Raw genomic sequence first — 21,995 nt, 5'->3', positions numbered from 1 at the left:
AACAAGTGATATCGTGATCTGATAGATGCTCTCTTTCTTTTTCGTCTATGTATCTTTTACCCGTTAAGCGCATAATAAATGCTAATGATATCATGGGATGATGTGAATGAGATCGAGAATGCGTGTGTGTGTTTAGGGATAGAAAAAAAAGGGGGGAGGAGGGAAATGTGTAAGACAAGTGACCTGGTGAACAACCCGTGGATTGACAGCAGCAGCAAACAAAGCTTGGAGACAAAGAGTGTGTGTGTGTGTGTGTGTGTGTGTGTCAAGGTAGGCATGATCAGCCAATCAGAAATTGCTACACAACGTGGCGTGCATTGCTTGACAACTTACAGCCCTATTTTCCAACCTCCACTCACCCACCACCACCTCCTCTTCCTCACACGCGACCACGTCTTTTGTTATATACCACTCATTACACATACACACGTGTTGTCCTTGACGCTTGCATAACATGAGGTCAACAGCAGCAGCAACAATGTCAGCATGGTGGCTCTTGGTTGTTCTATGTGCAACTACTACATTCGCATTCCCTTGGAGCTCATCGTCCAACACTCAACAAGACGGCAATGTCCCACAAGCACCATCCGCCAAACTTGATTACAAAATGACTGTCAAGAGACCCTATCTGTACAATGGCAGCATTCCCTTTTGGTCGTCAGGAGGAGGTAGGGTATCTTTATTACTGCTAGTAGTAGTAGTAGTATGACGACTTGAGATATCGAATGCTCACGTTTATGCTATAATAGATCTTCTCATGGCAGATGATTTCATTCGACTGACACCTTCAGTGCCTGGTGCTCGTGGATGGATTTGGGCTGAACTACCTAATACATACGCCGAGTGGGAAGCAGAGTTGACATTTCGTGTATCCGGTAGCCACATGCACGGTGGACGTGGTTTAGCTTTTTGGTACACCAAGGAAGCAATGGGTGATGGTCCCATCTTTGGAGCACGTGATAACTGGGATGGCCTTGGTATTTGGTTGGATTCAGCTAATCCTCGTGTAAGTTGTGGTGTACTTTGGAGAGAAAACAAGTGGCTCACAACCACCTGATAGACACACACTCCCACTACGCTCGCGATTTTGAATGATGGAACGCTTCAGTTTGCCTCAAGACATAATCCAGAGAAATACATCCTTGGTTCCTGTGAGATCAACTATCGCAACACTGGCAACGTACCTGCTCACCTTCGCGTCACATACAAAGCCAACACTTTGACGGTATGGATGAATGATGGTTTAGGTGGATGGATGGGATCTAACTTTTATGCTACACAGGTCATGTTGGATCCCATGGGTGATGGAAAAGATTTTCGCACTTGCATGCAGCAATCCCTTAGCCTGCCAACTGGTTATTACTTTGGTGTTTCAGCTGCCTCTCATAATCCTGCTGGTAAGATGGGATAATAATGGATGATCATGATTTGGGAAAAATGCTTACTTGACGACAATAGATGATCATGACCTCATCTCATTTGAGACTTGGCAACTCAATCCCCCAGCAAAGACTCAGGTACATTGATGAGCATGAAGATTTTATCCATTTCTCACAAGTTGTAATCATTTTTATAGCATTCGAAACGTCCCTTGGAAGAGGAAATGGTTAACAAAGGAGAAGAGTTCAAGGAGTTGGATGAGGAGCAGAAGAAGGTAAGCAACGATGATAATCTATGATATCCTATATTCAACCATGTATGATAGAAAATCGAAGAGACCGAGTTTGCTGTACGTCGGATGCGAGAGGAAGCTCAAGGTGATCAAGTACGCACCGAGACTTTGGCTACTATTGTAAGTGCTAGCATTGATTTGCAAGTTGGCAATCCACTCTAATCAAGTGTTATTTCAGGCCACCGTATTTGATACACAAAAGCGCATTCTCGAGGATTTACAAATCATGCAAATGCAAGTGGAGGCTTTGGGTGCACCTACTCCAGAGATGTTGATCATGGGCAACTATGAGAAAAAGAGCAATGCAGCATCAGGTAGCTCAAACCAGGAGAGTGGCAACGTGAATGCACAAGAAGCAATGTAAGTCTGAGGGCTTGTTGGTATGGAGCGGAGAATGTGAATGCATACGCGTGTGTTATATACTGACTACATTTATGTACCCTATAGCCAAACAATCAAATCGGTTGCTGAAGGTATGCAAGCTGAGGCACGGTCCATTGTCACTCAAATGGCATCACAAATCGAGCAACAATCACGTGAGCAAGAACGCAGATCCAAGCAAATTGAGGAGACCATGGATCGTCTTGAGAAGGCCATTTATGCAATCAATGTGAGTGGATGACACAAAGCACACACATTTATGCAGCTGGGATATGCACTGACATCTTATGGGCACACAAATCTTAGAACCACATGGCAGTCCAACAAAAGCGCATGAATGAAATTGGAAAGGATTCGGCAGCAACACGCGGCACGCTTTCTACCTTATTCAAGTACATCCTTTATGCATTTGCAGTCCAAGCTGTCGTTGGTTTGGGTATTTATTTGTATTGGAAGCTTAGAGTAGAGCGTAACGAAAAGAAGTTCTTATAGTCTTCATCACAATAAAAGCAAAGCTGATGTATTATCAACCTATATTAGTTCTTGTTGCACTTGCTCTAAAATATAAAACGATACTTTATCACCCACCATTGGATGAATGTAATTCTTTGTCACCTGTTGAGCGGAATTTGGTAGGTTGTACAACGTTGGCCTCTTTGTCTTTTTGTAGTAGGACCTAGACACAGACACCATAAAGAGATACTCGTCCGATTGTTCGACTCGGTCCTCTGAATGTGGTAATGATAAAAGAAATACGGGGACATGTCTTGATAGATGTACGTTATAGTGACCAAGGCCTGCTGTGAACAGGTGGATGGCATGTCAAATTGATTGCATTCAACCACATGTTGGCGTTGTACTACTCTAACTTTGAGCTTTGTGACATCACGGCATGATCGTTTTTTCTCTTTGGCCAAGAAAGCTCGGTTTTCCTTTTCTTTATCGAAACGTATTTTATCCTCTCTTTTTTCTACTTTTGTCCCGACAACAACGCTCACTCCTTCCTCCGCCGCTTCCCCTATCAAAGGTACGAACTCCATTCCCTCCCAATGCAACCATTCTCGGGTTGCAATGGCAACGATTGCATGCGTATTCACAATCGAGTGCCTCTATCTACTTTGTAGCAACGTTACAGCCCGAAGTGGCCATATACGAGCTCTCAATCACCGGCATAAAAGCATATCGATTTGCCTACATAATCCGATTCAGCTGCGGCACCTGTTAAGGAACTCTATCAGTGGCTGATCGAGATAGCGTGTGGGAACTACAATCTCTCTCTCTCTCTCTTTGGTAGCAAAACGAATCATGTACGTGTGTTTACCCATACCACCAGACCTGTCGGAGAACCACCACTATGGCATTGAAGAAAGAGAGAGAACTCTATTTCTTTGCCTTTGTCTTGGTGTTCTTTCTTTTTCTATCTCTTTTGCTTACATTATTTATTTTTCTTCTTTCATCACCTAGCAACCATCTTCTATGCTTTCAACACCCAACGATTCATCATCCTATCATCCATCAATTCATCACCCGATTCCTCAAGTTAAAATGTCAAATGATGTCGAGCCACGTATCCATGATGATGCATCTGTTGACACCTCGATGAAAGAACGTCTCCATGACAAAAGAACGGCTCAACGTTTATCTTCACGACATGCATCATCTCATCGCACTCGCACTTTTTCCGAAGGTGATGGTGGATTATCATCTTTGCAACGAAAGAAACGGCTCTGTGAGCTGGTTGAGAAGCGAGAACAACCCACATCATCATCTGCAACAAAAGAGACAGCTGTACAGCAACAGACATTGGGTCGTCGGTGGCCGAATCCCAACAAGACTGACAAAGCTGGGCGCACAAAGCTTTTCGGGTGCACAGCAGCGGGTGATCTTGTCAAAGTCAAGGAGCTCATAGCTTGTGGTGCCCAAGTGAATCATCGTGACAATGCTGGATGGACACCTTTACATGAAGCTGCTCTTAAAGGTCAACTCGATGTTGCTCGATATCTTATTGAATGTGGTGCCCAAGTCAATGTACGTGGATTCGGCAATGATACGCCTCTTCATGACGCTAGCGCTGCGGGCTTTGCTGATTGTGTACGACTACTCATTAATGCTGGTGCCGATGTTTTTGCATTAAACGCCAACAAAGAGACACCACTCGATGTTTGTGATGACAAGAAATGCGCGTCGCTATTGAGGAACAAGATGCAACAACTTGAGCAATTGGTGCCACAGGACAAAGATGGCCGTACCGAATTACACAAAGCATGTGCTGAAGGCGATTATGATCATGTGGCGTCGTTACTAAAGCAAGGTGCCAATGTGAATGCTCGTGACAATATGTCATGGACACCTTTACATGAGACAGCTTGTCAAGGCAGCACAGCTATTGCACGATTACTTATTCAACATGGCGCTGATGTCAATTATCCTGGATATCGAGGATCTACAGCTTTGCATCGTGCCAGTGCCACAGGCTATACCGAGCTTGTTCAATTTCTACTCGAATCAGGTGCCAATGTTGAGCTCCAAGATGATCGTGGTAATTGCCCTTATGATGTTGCAGTCGATCATGCAATGACACGCCACTATCTTGCTCTTCGCATGGATGAGTTACGTAAAGAACGTGCTGCGAGCGATGCCATTGATGAAATCACTTTCCAATCCCACAAGAAGCAGCGACGTCATGGCCCTGATGCGGATAACGACAAAGGCACCTCCGAACAATCACGTCCACTATCACGAGAAGAACGCAAAATACAAGCTATCATGCGCACATTTGCCACTATGGAGCAAAAGAAACGTCCAAGAAAATCATCAGTAGCAGACAACAATGACGACGACAATGAATTATCATTCGAGGAGTATTCAAAAAACCTTCGTCGCAAACGTCGTGCACGAACGCAAAGCTTGTCATCAACATCACGTGAATCTTCAGTATCACTCGATCCTCAACAAGTGGTTCCGGCAACAACAACAACACAACAAAAGCCGGCAGCTGATCCTCGCAAGTTAAATCCAACAAAAAAAGATGCAAGTGGTCGTACGTTTCTACACAAGCGCTCTGGAAGAGGTGACATGCCCGCCATGGAAGCATTGCTTGAAGCTGGTGCCAATCCCAATGAACAAGATAATGCAGGATACACACCATTGCATGAAGCTGCATTACGAGGCCGTACACAAGCTGTACTACTTCTTTTACAACATGGCGCTGATGCGAATGCCAAGGGTGCTGATGATGACACGGCATTACATGATGCAACAGCTAATGGCCATACTGATGTGATACATCATCTGCTCAAATTTGGTGCCAATCCTCATGCGACCAATGCAAAAGGAATCACTCCCATTGATATCGCAGTTGATAGTGGAAACAGCAACATTGAACACTTATTACGTCAAATTCCTGCATCATCGCAAGGTATGCTTGGTTTGTATTTCATGTTATAATACGTATACTCATCCTATGGCTTTAGAACGCAAGAAACAGCAGAGCAGCAACATCCACAATGAAAGCAGCAAACAAAGACCCAACAACGAGACAAAGACGGCACAACGAGCAAAGGCTCAGGCACGTTCCGTTTCAGGTCATCCTTTACCAAAGAAGAATTTGCGACTCTCCCAAATGGCTGATCTCGCGACAACAGCAACAATAACAACATCATCAACCAACTCGAAAGGGCCGATCCCAACGCCACCACCTGAACGACGTTTCAATTTCGGCAATGATGATGATCATCGCAACACGAATGAGATTCAGCCGTTGTTCACTATTAAGCATTGGGATGAAACGACATCAAAGATGATACCTTGTGTGGTGGATCTTCAAGTTAGCATGCTATTTGGAATGAAATCGACGGCTGATTTATGGAAGCAGTATCCGCATTTGACGCATCAACCCATTCGCGTGGACCAAAAATCTCGATTGTGGCCAACGTTTTCATCCATCCTTTGCAACCAACCTCATCATGATGCATTCGAAACCAAACGCAACTTTATTGAATCCGACTTGTATCTTGTGCCTCTCGACCAAGTATTTACTATTGTCAAGCAAGATTACAGTCACATGACCCAGCATCTTACTACCCAGCCTGTGGATACCACCAATGACCAGGATACCAACAAAGGGCTTCAACATGAGACAGCACCTTCAGCAACTCTGCTCAACATTGTATCACGACGACCCGGTTGCAGCTTACCACCCAAGTTTGCTCTCAAGCTACAAAAATTGAAAAAATGATCGTATACCCATCCACCAACATAACCCCCAACTTCCTCAGCATGTTATTACTCATTGTAAAAAAACGAGATCAACCCATCCAACCATTGTACAAAGGAAAAAACACACACACACATACACACTCTTAGGGTCTGTCGACGAATGTAGTAGTAGGATGGTCTTCCATAGTAGATATAAGAAAAAAGTTAACAAAGGTGTCATCTTCTCATACGATATTACGTGTATTCTATTCATGATTCTACACACATTGGGATTGGGGATCCTTATTACTTTGATTACTCTTAGCAATACGCTACAAGTATATGCATAAAAACGTCTACTCATGATCCCTTTACGGCTTGTTGTTCCTGCCGCATGCATGTAACTTCCATTATCAATGAGAGTCAACCGTACTTTACATTATCCTTGCCTACACGACGATGACAATGTCTCAAGCTGCATGGATGCTTGATGAGCATTGTAAAGAGCGTAATGACAAGTGCACTTTTTCCCGCTCACGGTTCGCCTAAATGCGTTTGGATTACCACAGCATATCAATACAATTGAATACTCAAATAAACATTGCTTTATTGAGCACCACGTTTGGCGACGATTTGTGTCGCTAATTAGGCAAGTGAGCTACACCAACGCCAGCAGTGGTAGTAGCAGCAGCATCGGGAACATGAGCCATGGGTAAAAAGAGAGGGGAAAAAGGAGGATGGAAAGAGACGGAGAAAAAGAATCAGGTTATTTACATAGGCGGGATGATAGGTTGATGTTGTGCAGTCGAATTAATTACAAGAGGTGTGTTGGGTGAATGGAATGATACAAAATTTAACTCCACGAGCCTGAAATCAAATCTTTTTGCATATAATCGTCGGCTGATACATTCGAAATGCCATAAAAGGTTGCTCGTCGACGTTGTTGTACTGGAATGGGTTGGGCCCTGGTTGGTGATAAGCGGCTCTTATCATACAATTGGCCATCACTTGCTCGCCTCCAGAGACCCTCACTCGCTTGTTCGTCCACTGAAAGGCGGCCACTCTCATTTTTGGCTGTGGATTGTTCAACCATTATACTGGGTCGATGTTGTTGTTGTTGCCCTATTCCTCCCTCATCCTCCTTTTTGCCAAACTTTTCTCGGATATTGCTAACTAGATTGGTGAACATGGAGAAAGAAAGGAAGATAAAACGGGTACCAAAAGTGGGGCTGCTTCTTATACGTGGGATGAAAAAAAAGTGCGGGGATGACAAGACTCACATCCATACACAAATCAAGTCGCTCGCGCACAGCTGAGCACACTTGCAGAATAACCCCCGATCAATGCAGCAGTCAAAATGAAACAAACATTGGTCGCTCTTCTTTCCCCTTTTTCATCCGAGTCAAACACCAAACAATGCCCCCTCAAAAGAAAGAACAGCATCTAGATCAGGTGGTTGAAGATATTGATGGTGACCAGGACGAGGTAATGTTATGCCTTGACTCGCATTCGTAGCTTGTGCTCATCTCTCACTTGTATATGCACCCATCCATGTAGCTCTTTTACACATGTATCGATGAACTTCAAGTAAAGCTTTGGTCTCAAACATTCGATTGCTTGCACTTTGTGCTCAACCTTTTTATACACGTTTATCTCTTATCCATATTACGTTCTAGTCTCAAGGCATCGGTGTAGCCGATATCAACAAGCTCAAGTCAGCTGGAGTATGCACCATCAGAGTACGTATACGTCGGCAACATCTGTATGGTTTTTGATCTAAGACATGGGCCACCAAAAGGGTGCACAAATGATGACCAAGAAGACCTTGCTCAAGATCAAAGGCTTATCAGAGACCAAGGTGGACAAGATTAAAGACGCTGCTTCCAAAGCACAGGTATTATCAAATTCTCCCATCCCATCGAGCATGCTCCCACTCACATGCATATGGTATCTTACCAGGGTTCTGGTTTCATAACCGGATCTGACATGTCTCGCTTCCGAGAAAAGGTGGTCAAGATCTCCACCGGCAGCAAGCAATTCGACTCATTACTTGGTGGTACGTGTAGCTATTCAAGAGCTATGTATGTATGATGTAGATATTGAGATTTCTTCCAAAAGGTGGCGTCCAAACAATGTCAATCACTGAAGGTATGCATGTCATATGACACACCAATGGCACACAAAAGGCTCACTCATTGGATAGTGTTTGGTGAATATCGAACAGGCAAGACTCAGTTGGCGCACACGCTTTGCGTTCAAGTGCAATTGCCGATCCATCAAGGTGGCGCAAACAGCAAAGCAGGCAAGTTCTCATTAACATTCGTTAAGCATGATGCTGATTTTTGATATCTTTCACATAGCCTATATTGACACCGAAGGCACCTTTCGTCCGGATCGAATCCGTGCTATTGCCGACCGATTTGGCGTGGATCCCGATATCACGTTGGACAACATTGCGGTGGCTCGTGCGTGGAACAGCGATCATCAAATGGATTTAATCACAGAAATTGCCGCCAAATTTGCCGAAGAGAAAGGGATTTATCGCTTGTTGGTGGTCGATTCAATCATTGCCCTCTTTCGTTGTGATTATGCTGGTCGTGGTGAATTGGCAGAGCGTCAACAAAAGCTCAATCAGATGCTCAATCGCTTGACCAAAATTGCAGAGGAATACAATGTGGCAGTTTTCCTCACCAACCAAGTCTCATCCGATCCAGGAGGTAAACAAAGACCTCACATGGTTGTTTATTAACGATTCTCACATACATCTTATCTTAGGTGGTATGGTCTTTGTTTCTGATCCCAAAAAGCCTGTGGGTGGTCACATTCTGGTAAGGGGTTCTTTGTGTATTGCTCAATGCCATGTGCTCATTCATTGTTCTCCCCTCCTTTCCATTTCCAAATCAGGCTCATGCGTAAGTATACACCATCCAAAGTTGAATCCCACACGTATCACTAATCATCTTTCATGCCATAGATCTGCCACTCGATTGTATTTGCGTAAGGGACGTGGAGAAGAACGAGTTGCCAAGATCTACGATTCACCCGACATGCCCGAAAACGAATGCTCGTATACTATCTCAGGAGGCGGTATTGCCGATGTCTTTCTTTAGCGGTTGATATACATCACTTCTTTTACTGGCGCTTCTTTTCCTGACTACTCTTCATATACTTTCTACGCTGAGACACCATATGCAAAAACAAGACGGGGAAACCTGTACAAATGTAATTAGCTTTCGATATCCCCTTGCAAAACAACCCACATGAATAATAAAATGATTTCTTACCAGGAAGATAAACCAATGATGTTCCAATCAAAAAGTAAAAGTAAAGTGGGTTCCATTCTTGAGCATAGGGCAATGATTGGTAGACCATAGTGAGTTCGGAGCCGACACCCATAGGATAGAGCACAAAGAACAAGTTGTAACGGGCCCAGTTGAGGAAACCAGGAACGGATCCAAGCAAGTTGGTGGCATAGTAAGAGTAACGAACGCATTCAGCAATGGACCAAGCAATCATCATGGTGCTGAATGATACGTGAGTGCCGATAGCAGGGAACATGTAGTTGACACCCCATACAAGGAAAAGACGAGAAGCGACTTGCATTGCGGTGGTAGTAACAGGAGCACGTACAAAGCCTATTTTGTATCCCCACGTTAGGATTCATATTCTCGAGAATACATCACCTTATCCATCCACCCATCCAATGAGTATAGTAACCACTTACCAACCAACGAGTGAATCACCTAAGCAAGAATAAACGTGTCAACTTCACGAGCATATAAGTTAATATCACCAATACAACCATACCTCCATAATAGCAGTTGTCTGCACAACTTGCAACCAGGGCCATACGAGTGAATGGACTTTGGTGTAGTCGCCGTTGTTGTTAATGAGGCAAGAGACGGTAGTGAAGAGGATCATGAACCAGCCAAAGAAACTGGCACCATTGTATGCGAGAAGGTACACATTGGTAAGACCACCACCCGATGATTGCTTTCCTGTATGAGTCATACACTTGTTAGCAATCAGGTGTGCATGAGTGTCGGGTATGTTTGTTACCTTGAGGCATGTTTAAAGCTGAGTAAAAGTGAAAGGAAGAGAGCGAATAGGTCTCCACCCAGCCACGATTAAAGATGTTGTCAGCTCCTCAAATGTTGGGGATGGTTCTCATCGCATGTTTAACTGCCATAAGAGTTACAGATATTGTACATAACACGTGAAGATATTGCCATCGTTCATCGTATGAGGTTGAACCAAATCCACCATTGAACAAGCCGTTGGTATGCCATTATGAAGGAAGACGTGATACATGATACGGCACCGTATAGAGTCAATCCATCATCATTTGTACAGGTTGTATACAGCACTCCACATTCAAGCATAGGTGTTAAACGCTCGCATACTTGGTCCTACACTTTATTCCTTGTGGCTTTTAAATCCATGGTATTCCTACGTTTGAATTGGCGGTTGACAAGTGATGTGCTCTCAATCTAATGATTCAATCAAGGGTTGCCCTATACACATGCTTCATTTGTACGGGTCATTCATCATTATTGGTTGGCATGCATCGTATGTATCACTTGCACAAGCAGAATTGTGTACAACTCGCGACAATAAAAGTTTGGTTACAAAGCATTACATGGCAACGCAGTTGTCTAGGCAACCACCGTGTGTATGCGTAAGCAGCAATTTCAGACGATGAAGCAGGAGCATTAATATCCTCCTCCCAGGCACAAATTTGGTTGGGCGGTCATTCATTCTCTCTTCTTTACTACCTGCAAACCACCTCCACCACTATGCAAACCGAGGCAAGTCCCTCATTGGGTATAACAGTACAATGAAAATGCTCATTGACCAGTCCTTTATTCTAGTCCTTGGATATAACGCGAACAGTCGACCTTGAACCTGATCATGAGTTTCGCTTCGAAGTCGAATTCAACAAAAAAGTACAGATCAAGGTAGCGATCTCTTTTTGACATGGGCTCTTGCACTGATGCGTGATGGCTGATTCAGTTGTGTTGGATAGCTTCTTAAAGGCACAGCAGAGATATTTGGCACAGAGATAGCTGTTGGCGTGTCGTACACTTTTACGGGTCGCAAGGTTGCTGTATACACCTGGCATGGATGTGCACTAGAGATATCCTTTTTCTTTCAATCTTTCTTTCTAATCACATGATGAGTGTCTATGCGCATGATTATCATCCTTAACTTGCTACATTACATCACAGGAGAATTCCTCGTTGAATACACAGCCAATGAAACACCCATGACGAGCTATCTCAATACCCATTTGGCACTACAACAGATGCGGGATACTGCCAAGCATTCGGGTGAACAAGGACCTCGTGTACTAGTGATTGGACCCCATGATGTTGGAAAGACTTCTTTATGCAAGATCTTGGCAAGCTATGCATTGCGACAAGGTGAAAAGCCCATCTACGTTTCATTGGATCCCAGCGAAGGCACCATCACTATGCCAGGCACCGTTACAGCTACGACGATCAGCAATCCCATTGATGTGGAGGAAGGTTTTGGTTCATCAGCAACTACAGCAGCATCGCTTGGATCATCCATGATGCCATTAGCTTACTACTATGGCTATGAGAACCCCGGCGAGAACGTCAAGCTATTCAAAATGGAGATTTCACGCCTCGCACACACCGTCAAATGTCGAATGGCATCAGATAGCGAAAGTCGAACATCGGGTTTTGTGATTGACACAGCAGGTCTGATTGATCACGTGGGATATGATTTGATCCAGCATGCTATTGAACAATTTTCAGGTAAAGAGGGATTTGAAAATAAGGGGATTTCATGGTATTCATGTTCTTTTTTATATAGTCAATGTGGTGATTGTTTTGGGACACGAGCGTTTATACAGTGACATGATGCGTATCTTGAAGGATCAAGTTACAGTGGTCAAGCTAAGCAAATCAGGAGGTGTGGTTGAGCGAGATCGCCAATTCAAGACCGAGCTTCAACGTAGCAAGATCCATGAATACTTTTATGGCACTCTCAAATGCGAGCTATCCCCTTATTCGATGCTTGTCAACTTCGATGACGTGACGATTTGGCGTGTAGGCGAAGCTATAGCGCCATCCTCCGCATTACCCCTTGGCATGGATAGTACAGTGACTGAGACACAAGTGATTAAGGTTGAGACGCATGAAATGTGCTTGCACTCGATTATGGCTATCCTGAATGCAGATCCAAGTGAGCACGAAAGCAAGCTTTTGGATACCAACATTGCTGGATTTATCTACGTGTAAGTGTTTTTGATGGCTACAAATGGCTCGATGATGCTCATATCCTTTATATCCTAGATCGGATGTCGATGAAGCCAAACAAAAGTTGACTATTTTATCTCCCGCACCTGGTCGTTTGCCAAGGAGGCATTTGCTGATGGGATCGTTCAAGTGGATGGAAACTTAGATGTAGCTTATTAGATAGTAGGCTTATCTTGTAAATACACACGTTCAATGGTTTGCTTGTGATTGATTGGTGGAATGAGGAGGAATCTTGTGGGATATTACGAATGCTTTGGTATACTTGACAACGTACTGTGCATGTTCTTAAAGTACTATTGTGATCCCGTTGCTAAGGGGGCCTATAAATCAAAAGCGCCTGAGATACGTTTTCCGATTTGAGAATGGTCCGCTGTATATACGTATCATCACTCATTTCCACGTAAGCAAAAGTTGTCGGGCCGACCGAACGGGCGGTGTGACAAGATAATGCAAGAATCGATCGACTATATAGTAAAATGTATTTGTGGCTGGTCAACATAGTTTAGGTGGGGGGATGTTGTAATACCGAGACTGCTTTGTCACGTAAAAGGCAGATCTCGATCGATGCGTTAAACCAGATTTTGTACTAAATATTCTAACAAACAAGTGGGATTTGGAAGCGATGTTCTTGTATCACCTTGTCGGTCCACCTTGCAGCCAGCATGTTTACCTTAGTATGACTGGTAGCCCGCTTGTTTGTGCCACGTTGTTTATTTGCATCATTGTCGCACATGGAAACAAAGAACCTATGTTATAGCAAGTGACGCCAAGCTGTCTGTGCACGAGGTCATGATCCTTTATTACTTTGATGGGCGTAAACAGGTGGCAAGAAGGGGGAAGGGGATCCTTGTTTGATTGACAATGACCAGTGCAACTAAAAACATGGCAATTTAAAGAAAGTAAAGAAGATTTTATGTTACTACTTTGTGCTGTTGTATCATGTGCCTCGTACATTGAGAATAAAAGGAAAAAGTCGGTACATACGCCATTCGACCCCCTGTCTCTCTATTAGCAGCTGCACCAGTTTATGAAATATCTGACATTTTGCGCGGAAATCAGCAATCGGGCGTGGTACCCAGGTACTTGGGAGGATATCCATCACAGCTTCATTACTCATGACAACCTTGCCGGTTATTATAAACGGGTTTTCACGTATCACACACACACACACGCGCTCAATCTTAATATCCGAATAAGATGACCTAAGGCACCATTTCATCTCTTTCTCCTTTCCTTTCCAAATCATCCCCCCTTTTCCATTCATCCGCTTTACACCTTCAATTTCATTATTATCCTTGAACGCTACATAACAACGATCACCTTACATCCACCACAAATACACGCTTGCATTCTTATCATAGCATGCCCAATAGTGCATCATCTACATCAACGTACACCACGTTAATGCGGGTAACGACAGGGGGTCGCCCTTACTGTCAGGTACTTTTGACAAAATTTATTCCAAAGGAGTTTCGTTTCGTTTGCTAATCACAGCTTTTCCAACAACAAGGATCTCAACGATCTGTTCGCTGCACTTGTGATCCAACATGGGCTCAAAGATCACCGTTATCGATTCCGTACCATTAGCAATAGCTTCGTGCTCAGTGAAGCGATTCAAGTGCTTGGACACTTGCAGTTCACGCATATCTCGAAGACGCCTGATCCCGCCGATCCTTCACGGCTGATAGCAACACGCACGACAACGACGTTTACTATGTCTCCTCATATGGCACGCTCATTGGGTCAATACTTTGCAACATCACGCCTACTTGAAAATGCAGTTGATCCAGCTAGCCGTGTCATGAAGGATAAAGTGATATGGATCCTCACCCCCAAGGCCAAGTTTGTCATCCAAGACTTTGCCAAGCGTGCTCAAGTATCCATCGCCCATATTCAACCAGCATTGATCAAGATCGAGACCTTCAACGTGGCTGTGCTTGAAAGATTACATGACCATGATGATATGATCGCTTTTGCACGACCCAACATGACGATAGCCTTCAAGGTATGTGCGTGGGAACTTCATATTGTTGTATGATGGCTAACTAAATAACGTAGACTATGATGGCTTATCTTCCTATGGAGTCATTGATGGCTGATGATGCTGGAGGTATGTCCTACTACAATCATAAGGTCATATCAGAGGTGCTCATGAAGTAGTTCTAGGAATCGAGACTAAACACCTCGAGGAATATCAATATACGTTTTTCGGTTACCAGGCATATGAATGGATTTGCGAATATACAACGGCTGTTACCAAGGAAGAAGCTGAAGCAGTCGCTGCCGAATACGTTTTATATGGATGGATCAGCCAAGTCCTTGACAAATCGGATCGAGACAACAGCGTCAAGGATGACTCGGTCACTTTTCGAATGGGAAGGAATACAATGTATCATGTCACTTCTCGTGGACGACAAGTTCTTGGTTGGGATCGACCCAGCAGCTCTGTATCCAGCACCTTAGATCGACACGAAGTCATTGTTCAACGACAACGTACACTTGCATCACGTCTCAAGAGCAGCAGCAGCAACAGCAATATTGCTATCAATACGCAATCTAAACCAGTGCCGATCAATAAGACAACTCCTTCTGTATCTACACCAAGTCCAACAGCCACAACGTCGAGTACTCCTTCATCCACCTCTGGTGATTCCACCCTAGATACAGAGGATAGTGCTGAGGCTCTTAATGGTTTCCAGGGCGTGGAAGGATTGGAATTCAATATGCCAATGGAACAAGATGGTGATAAAAAGCAACATCCTCCAGCTGCAGCGACCACACAACAACAACAACATAACACTGATATTGATGAAGTCACCGAACGCTTGCTTCAATTAAGAGCGAATGGCCAAGACAAAAACGACGCTCGCAAGGTTCGAAAGCAATCAATATCACGACCATCCAGCATTGTTATGGGTCATGGCAACAACGGCAGCCACAACAACAACAATGGCATTGATTTTATTACATCGGCACCGGTGGAGAGTGTACTTGATCCACATTCGCACTGGTACAAATTGCGTCAAATTCTTGAAGATCCATTACTACGCATGTATTTTCGTGATTTCCTCAAGTCTCAGTATTGTGAAGAGAACGTCAATATTTGGGTCGACTTTTACACATTGCGCAAAAAGTGTAACAAGGGCGGTGTATCCAGTAGGGAATTACTACGAGATGGCTACAGCATTTACGACACGTACTTGGCACCGGATGCTCCTTCAGAAGTCAACATCAATCATGCGTTGAAGCAAGAAATCATTGCCTACATTGCGAATAACTTTACGGTCCATCATCCAGGCAGCAACACTGAAGGCCATTATCATCCATCGACATTGACAGGGGGTGGTGTGCCTTTTGGTGCAAACGCTTTTCAGCCTGCAGGACAACAGATGACAGTGATTGTAAACGGCCACGCAACCCAATGTTTACGCAGCTTACTCAAGTTATACGAGCGAGTCAATGAGCATATTTGTCGTACGATGGCTCAAGATGCTATCCCAAGGTTTATCAAAACCGAAAAGTATCATCAGCTTTCAGTGCAACCACGTTCGACAACTTCAGTGACGCGACGCAATTCAACCCTCTCACGTTACGATCGGGATAAACTCGATGAGGACGACTTGGAAGAAGATTGAAACGTATCCAACAACCATGCATTGAATCATCATCACAACATACCAACAACACACTTACATACGTCATTCCTTTAAACGCATTCAACCCAACTTATCCATCCACAAAGCCAACATGAGCCTTAGAGAGGATTAGCCCCACATCATCATTTGTATACATATGCCACCATGTTTATGTTATCTTTTTGTACAGCGTGCATTATCTCCTAGTTTGTAATGTAGCAAATCATTAAACACAAGCAAATTCTATGAAAGCAATTGTCCCAGATATCGACGCATCTTTTCCTTTGCACTCATTGAATTGGCTCGTTGCCATCGAAATAGTTCGTCACCGTAGTTGACATGTGTCTTGACATCACCTGAGCGATAAGGCAAGAAAGGTAAGAAATGGTCGCCGCCTTCAGAAGCTGGGAGCAGATCCACAATCACTATACAGTACTTTGATAAGTATACATGATAATTCCACAAGGGTTAGAGTGCGTACCAGTAATTGATCCATTGAGAGTGATATATATGGCATTGCGTTCTTGTATATAGAGCATACCAACAACATCACCATCAGCTATATCCATGGCAAATGATTCTGTTTGAGCTGTCGTTCCTTGCAACACCGTAGCTTGTTTATCCAAATGCCGATATTCCAATCGCACGTGGCTATCTTCATGCAAACTCTGCATACCCACAACAATGGTCCTATAATCCATGTCAACGATGCTGCATCATCATCATCACCACACATGTACTTGGTTACATACCCATCCAACTCGTCATCGTTGGTAAGCTTCTTGTCGTAATAGGCAATGGCCATCTCGAAATAGAGTGAAGGAAGAATGGATTGGTCGTCACGACTCACAGCTCGTGAATTAAGGATTCGCATGGGTTGTGTTGTTGTTGGAGGTACATCATCTTCGAATTTGCCAACACGGATTGGGCGTAAGCTGGGTTCCTCAGAGCCATCCATTTCATGCGGTGTAACATCGAATGTCATTTGTTCCATGGCACACGTCAAACGATCAACTTCATCACTCTTTTCGGATTCAATAGTATGTCGTCGTCTCACTTGAGGTGGCGGTAGCTCAATGGATATAGGGGGTAATGCCAATTGCGATAAGGGTGTATAACCTTCTGGGAGGAACCTATTCATCCCATTGTAAAAACTTAGTTATTGTTGTTGTTCAACATGTAATCCTATATACGCATACCTTAGTTTATCGAGAGCTCCACCAAATCGGAAACGACTTTCTTGACCTGTGGACAATGATATAGCCTAAAAATGTATCTCCAAGTCAATAAAGATGCAAGATCCAGGATGACCATCACTCTCCTTGTATACTCACCGGGTACCAGACTTTGCTCGTATCTACATCCGTAAATGCCACGCCAAGATCCTGCCCATTTTGATAATATCGCATCTCTCCTTGATCCAAATCCAAACAGCAGGTGATGGTGTCGCCGACAGCCCATCTTTGACCATAGCTCTTCCTCTATAAATAAACCCATAAGTGAGCTTTTTCATCAAAGACATCACCATCATCGACGTTACGTACCCTATTCTGATCCTGCTTATGCCATTTTTTCACTCGACACCCATCATATCCATATGAGAAAGCATCATCACCGACACCAGTACCACCTTCTGGATCAATGCCAAAATCTTCAGATACCCAGCCAACTTGCATCAACCCTTCGGTGGCCAATACAGCTTCGAATGCATACTTGTGTGTGGGAGAAAGTGACCATTGTTCGGAATCACGAGGAGGTGTATGATGCGTAGCACGTACAGTCTCGAATGTCCAAGAATCGTTACGTGCCTCAAGCCGAGTTTCATAGTTGAGCAAACAATATTTGGATCGTCGGTGAAGATCAATTTCAACAAATGCTGGATGATTATCGCATGCTGAATCTGGGCTGATACATCGCGTTGCAAATGTAAGGATAAGGCGAGCATAGAAATGGAAAGACCGCTTTTGTGTCATTGGAACTTGAGCACTTCTCCATATCGAGATTGCCATTACTTGCACTGCTGACTTTGGAATCATGCATGCTGGATCTAAGCAAGGATTAGTGTCATTGGTATTTTAATCCTTATCAAAAGCAAGTACCTGCACAAATCATGGTGCCTAAGCACGTCAAGACGTGGTCGGATAAAGGACGGCAATTTTGGAAAATGTAAATCATGGCTTCCACGATGTTCATTTCATGCACTAAAAAGTGACGTATGGACCCTGCATCATCATTGTCAATTAGCCATGCGTACGTTATTGCATTCAATGAAGGTACTAACCATAACGAACAAGGGATCGAAGTAGCATCCATGCACGACTTGCAAACCCCGAGTATAGCTTGGCAAAATGCAAAGGCTGACCAGCAGCCATCACCTCATCCACTATGGTAGAATCATGCTCTTCCCCTTTGCGTCGAGTTTCTCCTAGACGTTCCGCTGCCGATTCAACCTTCTTCGTCATGATGAAAGGTTGTCCATCTCCATCCTCATCTTCGTCATATTCAATTTCACTGTCATCGGATGAGTCACTTGGTGCGTATGTCTTGGGCCGTGTAGATGATCTTTGTGATTGTGATGGTGCTTGTCGAGAGGTAACAACAGCTGTTGATTGTTGCAACCAGGCAATTACGTCGTAATACCATTCACGAGCAGCTTCCTCTTGCATGGCAGCATTATCCAGCTGAATGTCAGGCCGTTGTGCACCCCAAGCGTTCAAGACTGGATGAAGAGCCAACATCATCAAAGACTCTGCTAAGCGTCGAACCGAATCAGGCAACGTATCACTGGATGTCATTGACGGCAGGGGTGGTGCTGGTGCTGGTGCTGATGGAATGTATTCATTGGGTACATTATCGGTCATCACTTCATTCAAGTCGGCTAATCGTGTGGAATGGCGTGTCTTGACATCGTAATTGCGTAAAGTGCCGTCTTCCAAAATATCATCCATCTTGGTCATATCAGCGAGCAATGCTTCATCTTCCGTTCCACTGACAACATTTCCAAATACATCACGGTTCTCCAATAAAATGCGCAAGGCACTCAATGCACCAACAAATTGGATACGTGCACCAATGGGAAGCTCAAATTTCATAAAAAGAGATGTCATGTTGCTTTCATCTGTTGCTGAGGATGAGGATGAAGAATCCGATTGATATGATTCATTTTCGTCAATGGGGATATTGCTGCTGATTGTAATGTTGTTGCCGACTCGTTGTTTACGCTGGTGTCGAGCCGTATCGCCATGATGTCCAGAGGTAGCTAACACCGTTTGTATCAGAACAATAGGAAGAGCGTGTCGAGAGATCTCAATGCTAGTGTTGATGAGAGGCTTGATCACTTGATAGATGACACGTGATGTGATGGAAGGGACTACAATGAAGCATGGTGTTAGAAATCGGGTATCATTGTTACGATAATGCATGCTTACATTTTATCGTCATCATCATCAGCGCCTTTGCACATGTGAGTTGAACACGTTCATGAGTTGATGCCACGCACATGGAAATCAACGTGTCTTGACATTGGTCTTTGACATGGCAGGCAAAATCATCTATTGCTATCCATTTAGCTTGCGTTGATTTTTACCTCAATGGCATTACTTACCTCGCATCGACATCAAATTGAATACAGCACCAGCAGCGTTATATTGTACATCGAGTTCATCGTAAGACAACAAGTTGTTTAGAGATGAGACAACTTCATCCACATACGGCTCCAAAAGAGTACAATTGCTAGCTAAAAGAATTGTCAGCACACCATCTTCCAAGAAAGCATTCAACTTACTTATACAACAAATCAATGATAGGATCTCGGAAGAGAAGATAGCCACATGCACCTTACGAGACACGGTCAATTCCAGGAAAAGCTTGAATTCATTGGAACCAATGATATCTTGATGCGATTCAACTATCATCAAGCCAAGCGTTAACGCCGTACCAATACCATTGATACCATGATCCTACCTTGAGCAGCAACAGTATTGATGCAAAGCACGCTCCAATACCGCACATCATCATCATCCAATGTCAAGCTTCGCATAATCTTTTGCACCATTCCAGAATCGATCATTTCTCGCCGAAACCTTTCTGCAGCTACAATAATGCCAACATGAGTTTCGAATAAATCAAAAGCTCATTCATGATACATACCTTGCCCATACGCCATATACTTTATCGTTCGTAGCACAACACGAGAAATGTATATCTCCTCAGCTCCCAGCAATGCGTTTAATATAGAATGGAGACCCCTGATTTCACGAAAAGACTGGAGAGCAACATCTGTAATAAAAGCATGGGTTAGGCATTATAAGCCGTTTCCAGTTCCCATATATACCTTTGACAACGAATTCATGCATAAGACCAGCTGCCCAGTAAACTAGTTCAAGGTCCTCTTTGTTTGACATGTTAGATACCATGCTGCTGGATTCGCTATAGATTAACTTACCAGCTCGCAGCGAAATTGAGATAAGGTCGATAATTTTGTAGTCCAATAGCTCTTCCAAGATGCTCTTGGCCTCTCCCACCTCCACATTTGATACGATGCGTACAAGGCTTTGGATGCAAAACTTGGGCATGTTGGTGTTTCCATAGGTCATTCGAGCCATTTGAGCGAGCACTGCCACAAAGCCTTCTTGGATCAAGATTTTGGGAAATGGCTCTATGACCATGATGTTAAAACAAGTATTTTTGGGGTAAAGAGAAAGCTTACCTGTGCGTGTGATTTGATAGAGTATCATCAATGTCCAATATCGTAATTCATTGTTGCGGATCGTGGTGGATGTCAATATGCGTTTGATGGAATCCAAAATCTCAAGCTCTACAATGTAGCACTTGCACCCATCTATAGGCCATAATCAATACCATTTCATTGTCACTGGAAGTGGGGGAGGTGGATAGGAATCTTACCACTGCCTTGGATCAAATCACATATAGCTACTGCTGCATAACGCTGTGCTGATTCACTCATGGGTGGTTCGGTATCCTTTAGGGTTTCAACAAGAATGTCCAAGACACCAGCTGCCAAAAGTGCAGGCCTGTTACTATCTTGATTGAATCAATCTCTGGTCATGTAGAACAATACAATATCCCATGTCTTTACCTCGCCTGGTCAATAAATGCAATGATGAAACGGCCTTTTCTCGTGTATCCAATGGACTCTCCTTTTTGCAAGCTTGAACAATGACAGGGAGATAGGTTTCTTTAAATGAACGCATCAGCAAAATCCATCAACATCCTTATCCGAGAAAGAGAGGTATCCGTACCAGACATTGCTCGATCCAAAACGATTTTCACGGCACTAATGTTGTATGACAAAAGATTGGTAGGTAGCTCGTAGGATAACATAACAGATCATGGATGCTCATTTACCCGCTTTGTATACTGGCATTGGAGGATTGGGTCAATAACGCCAACGACTTCAAAGGTATAGCTGATATCATTTCTTAGCTTTCAACGCGGTATGGATCATGACATGATACTATCAACGTACAATCTTCTACACGCTTGTTGGCTTCTTGTCGCATAACTTCTCGTTTACGTCGACTTGTGTAAACTGCATTGCGTTCTCTGAAAGACTTGACATTGGAATAGATCGAATAGGCCATGAAGACTGCTGCCATGCCAGATAGAAAGTAGAACGTTGCATTGGCTGGTGAAAGTGAATCCTTTGCATTGCCAATCGATCGATGAGAAGGACGCATAAAGAAAACGGGGTTGTGCAAGCAAGAATAAGGGTGGGAGAGCGTGAATAAAGAAAGAGCAACCAACGATGATGCTTAAATCTCTCCGCATGTTTGATCAAATCCAATAAACACACAGCCCAAA

General features: G+C 43.8%; 9 protein-coding genes across 9 annotated transcripts; 6 read left to right on the top strand and 3 right to left on the bottom strand.

Moving 5' to 3' along the window:
• Positions 1–454: 454 nt before the first annotated feature.
• O0I10_006154 (uncharacterized protein) lies at positions 455–2,545 on the top strand (the record flags this gene model as incomplete). The annotated part of the gene is made up of 10 exons (XM_058486186.1): positions 455–668; positions 750–1,006; positions 1,061–1,225; positions 1,283–1,397; positions 1,459–1,517; positions 1,577–1,654; positions 1,706–1,792; positions 1,851–2,032; positions 2,120–2,282; positions 2,360–2,545. 10 exons carry the CDS (start codon positions 455–457, stop codon positions 2,543–2,545), a joined length of 1,506 nt encoding a protein of 501 aa, XP_058343060.1.
• A 1,053-nt stretch (positions 2,546–3,598) lies between these two features.
• Positions 3,599–6,290, top strand: O0I10_006153 (uncharacterized protein; the record flags this gene model as incomplete). Its single annotated transcript, XM_058486185.1, has 2 exons — positions 3,599–5,471; positions 5,527–6,290. 2 exons carry the CDS (start codon positions 3,599–3,601, stop codon positions 6,288–6,290), a joined length of 2,637 nt encoding a protein of 878 aa, XP_058343059.1.
• An 813-nt stretch (positions 6,291–7,103) lies between these two features.
• Positions 7,104–7,439, bottom strand: O0I10_006152 (uncharacterized protein; the record flags this gene model as incomplete). Its single annotated transcript, XM_058486184.1, has 1 exon — positions 7,104–7,439. One exon carries the CDS (start codon positions 7,437–7,439, stop codon positions 7,104–7,106), a length of 336 nt encoding a protein of 111 aa, XP_058343058.1.
• A 227-nt stretch (positions 7,440–7,666) lies between these two features.
• Positions 7,667–9,360, top strand: O0I10_006151 (meiotic recombinase Dmc1; the record flags this gene model as incomplete). Its single annotated transcript, XM_058486183.1, has 11 exons — positions 7,667–7,735; positions 7,808–7,837; positions 7,927–7,989; positions 8,049–8,144; positions 8,210–8,306; positions 8,369–8,398; positions 8,454–8,552; positions 8,611–8,967; positions 9,026–9,078; positions 9,155–9,162; positions 9,225–9,360. 11 exons carry the CDS (start codon positions 7,667–7,669, stop codon positions 9,358–9,360), a joined length of 1,038 nt encoding a protein of 345 aa, XP_058343057.1.
• A 22-nt stretch (positions 9,361–9,382) lies between these two features.
• O0I10_006150 (uncharacterized protein) lies at positions 9,383–10,319 on the bottom strand (the record flags this gene model as incomplete). The annotated part of the gene is made up of 5 exons (XM_058486182.1): positions 9,383–9,462; positions 9,535–9,885; positions 9,975–9,993; positions 10,058–10,248; positions 10,310–10,319. 5 exons carry the CDS (start codon positions 10,317–10,319, stop codon positions 9,383–9,385), a joined length of 651 nt encoding a protein of 216 aa, XP_058343056.1.
• Positions 10,320–11,046: 727 nt separating this feature from the next.
• On the top strand, positions 11,047–11,426 carry O0I10_006149 (uncharacterized protein; the record flags this gene model as incomplete). Its single annotated transcript, XM_058486181.1, has 3 exons — positions 11,047–11,082; positions 11,122–11,208; positions 11,277–11,426. 3 exons carry the CDS (start codon positions 11,047–11,049, stop codon positions 11,424–11,426), a joined length of 273 nt encoding a protein of 90 aa, XP_058343055.1.
• Positions 11,427–11,516: 90 nt separating this feature from the next.
• On the top strand, positions 11,517–12,682 carry O0I10_006148 (uncharacterized protein; the record flags this gene model as incomplete). The annotated part of the gene is made up of 3 exons (XM_058486180.1): positions 11,517–12,033; positions 12,092–12,515; positions 12,574–12,682. The coding sequence occupies 3 exons, from the start codon at positions 11,517–11,519 to the stop codon at positions 12,680–12,682; spliced, it is 1,050 nt and encodes a 349-aa protein (XP_058343054.1).
• Positions 12,683–13,899: 1,217 nt separating this feature from the next.
• On the top strand, positions 13,900–16,172 carry O0I10_006147 (uncharacterized protein; the record flags this gene model as incomplete). The annotated part of the gene is made up of 4 exons (XM_058486179.1): positions 13,900–13,977; positions 14,048–14,542; positions 14,596–14,647; positions 14,704–16,172. The coding sequence occupies 4 exons, from the start codon at positions 13,900–13,902 to the stop codon at positions 16,170–16,172; spliced, it is 2,094 nt and encodes a 697-aa protein (XP_058343053.1).
• Positions 16,173–16,415: 243 nt separating this feature from the next.
• Positions 16,416–21,871, bottom strand: O0I10_006146 (uncharacterized protein; the record flags this gene model as incomplete). Its single annotated transcript, XM_058486178.1, has 20 exons — positions 16,416–16,597; positions 16,654–16,862; positions 16,925–17,305; positions 17,372–17,436; positions 17,507–17,653; positions 17,717–18,219; positions 18,272–18,394; positions 18,454–19,542; positions 19,601–19,723; positions 19,777–19,908; positions 19,957–20,079; positions 20,136–20,264; positions 20,322–20,450; positions 20,506–20,829; positions 20,881–21,012; positions 21,078–21,215; positions 21,271–21,369; positions 21,434–21,468; positions 21,540–21,600; positions 21,661–21,871. The coding sequence occupies 20 exons, from the start codon at positions 21,869–21,871 to the stop codon at positions 16,416–16,418; spliced, it is 4,335 nt and encodes a 1,444-aa protein (XP_058343052.1).
• Between the last annotated feature and the right edge of the window lie 124 nt (positions 21,872–21,995).

The sequence above is a fragment of the Lichtheimia ornata genome, assembly GCF_029851405.1.
Source record: "Lichtheimia ornata isolate CBS 291.66 chromosome Unknown scaffold00026, whole genome shotgun sequence".
Classification (NCBI taxonomy): domain Eukaryota; kingdom Fungi; phylum Mucoromycota; class Mucoromycetes; order Mucorales; family Lichtheimiaceae; genus Lichtheimia; species Lichtheimia ornata.
The sequence above is the reverse complement of the archived record's forward strand: the minus strand, read 5'-3'. Positions and strand labels throughout refer to the sequence as shown.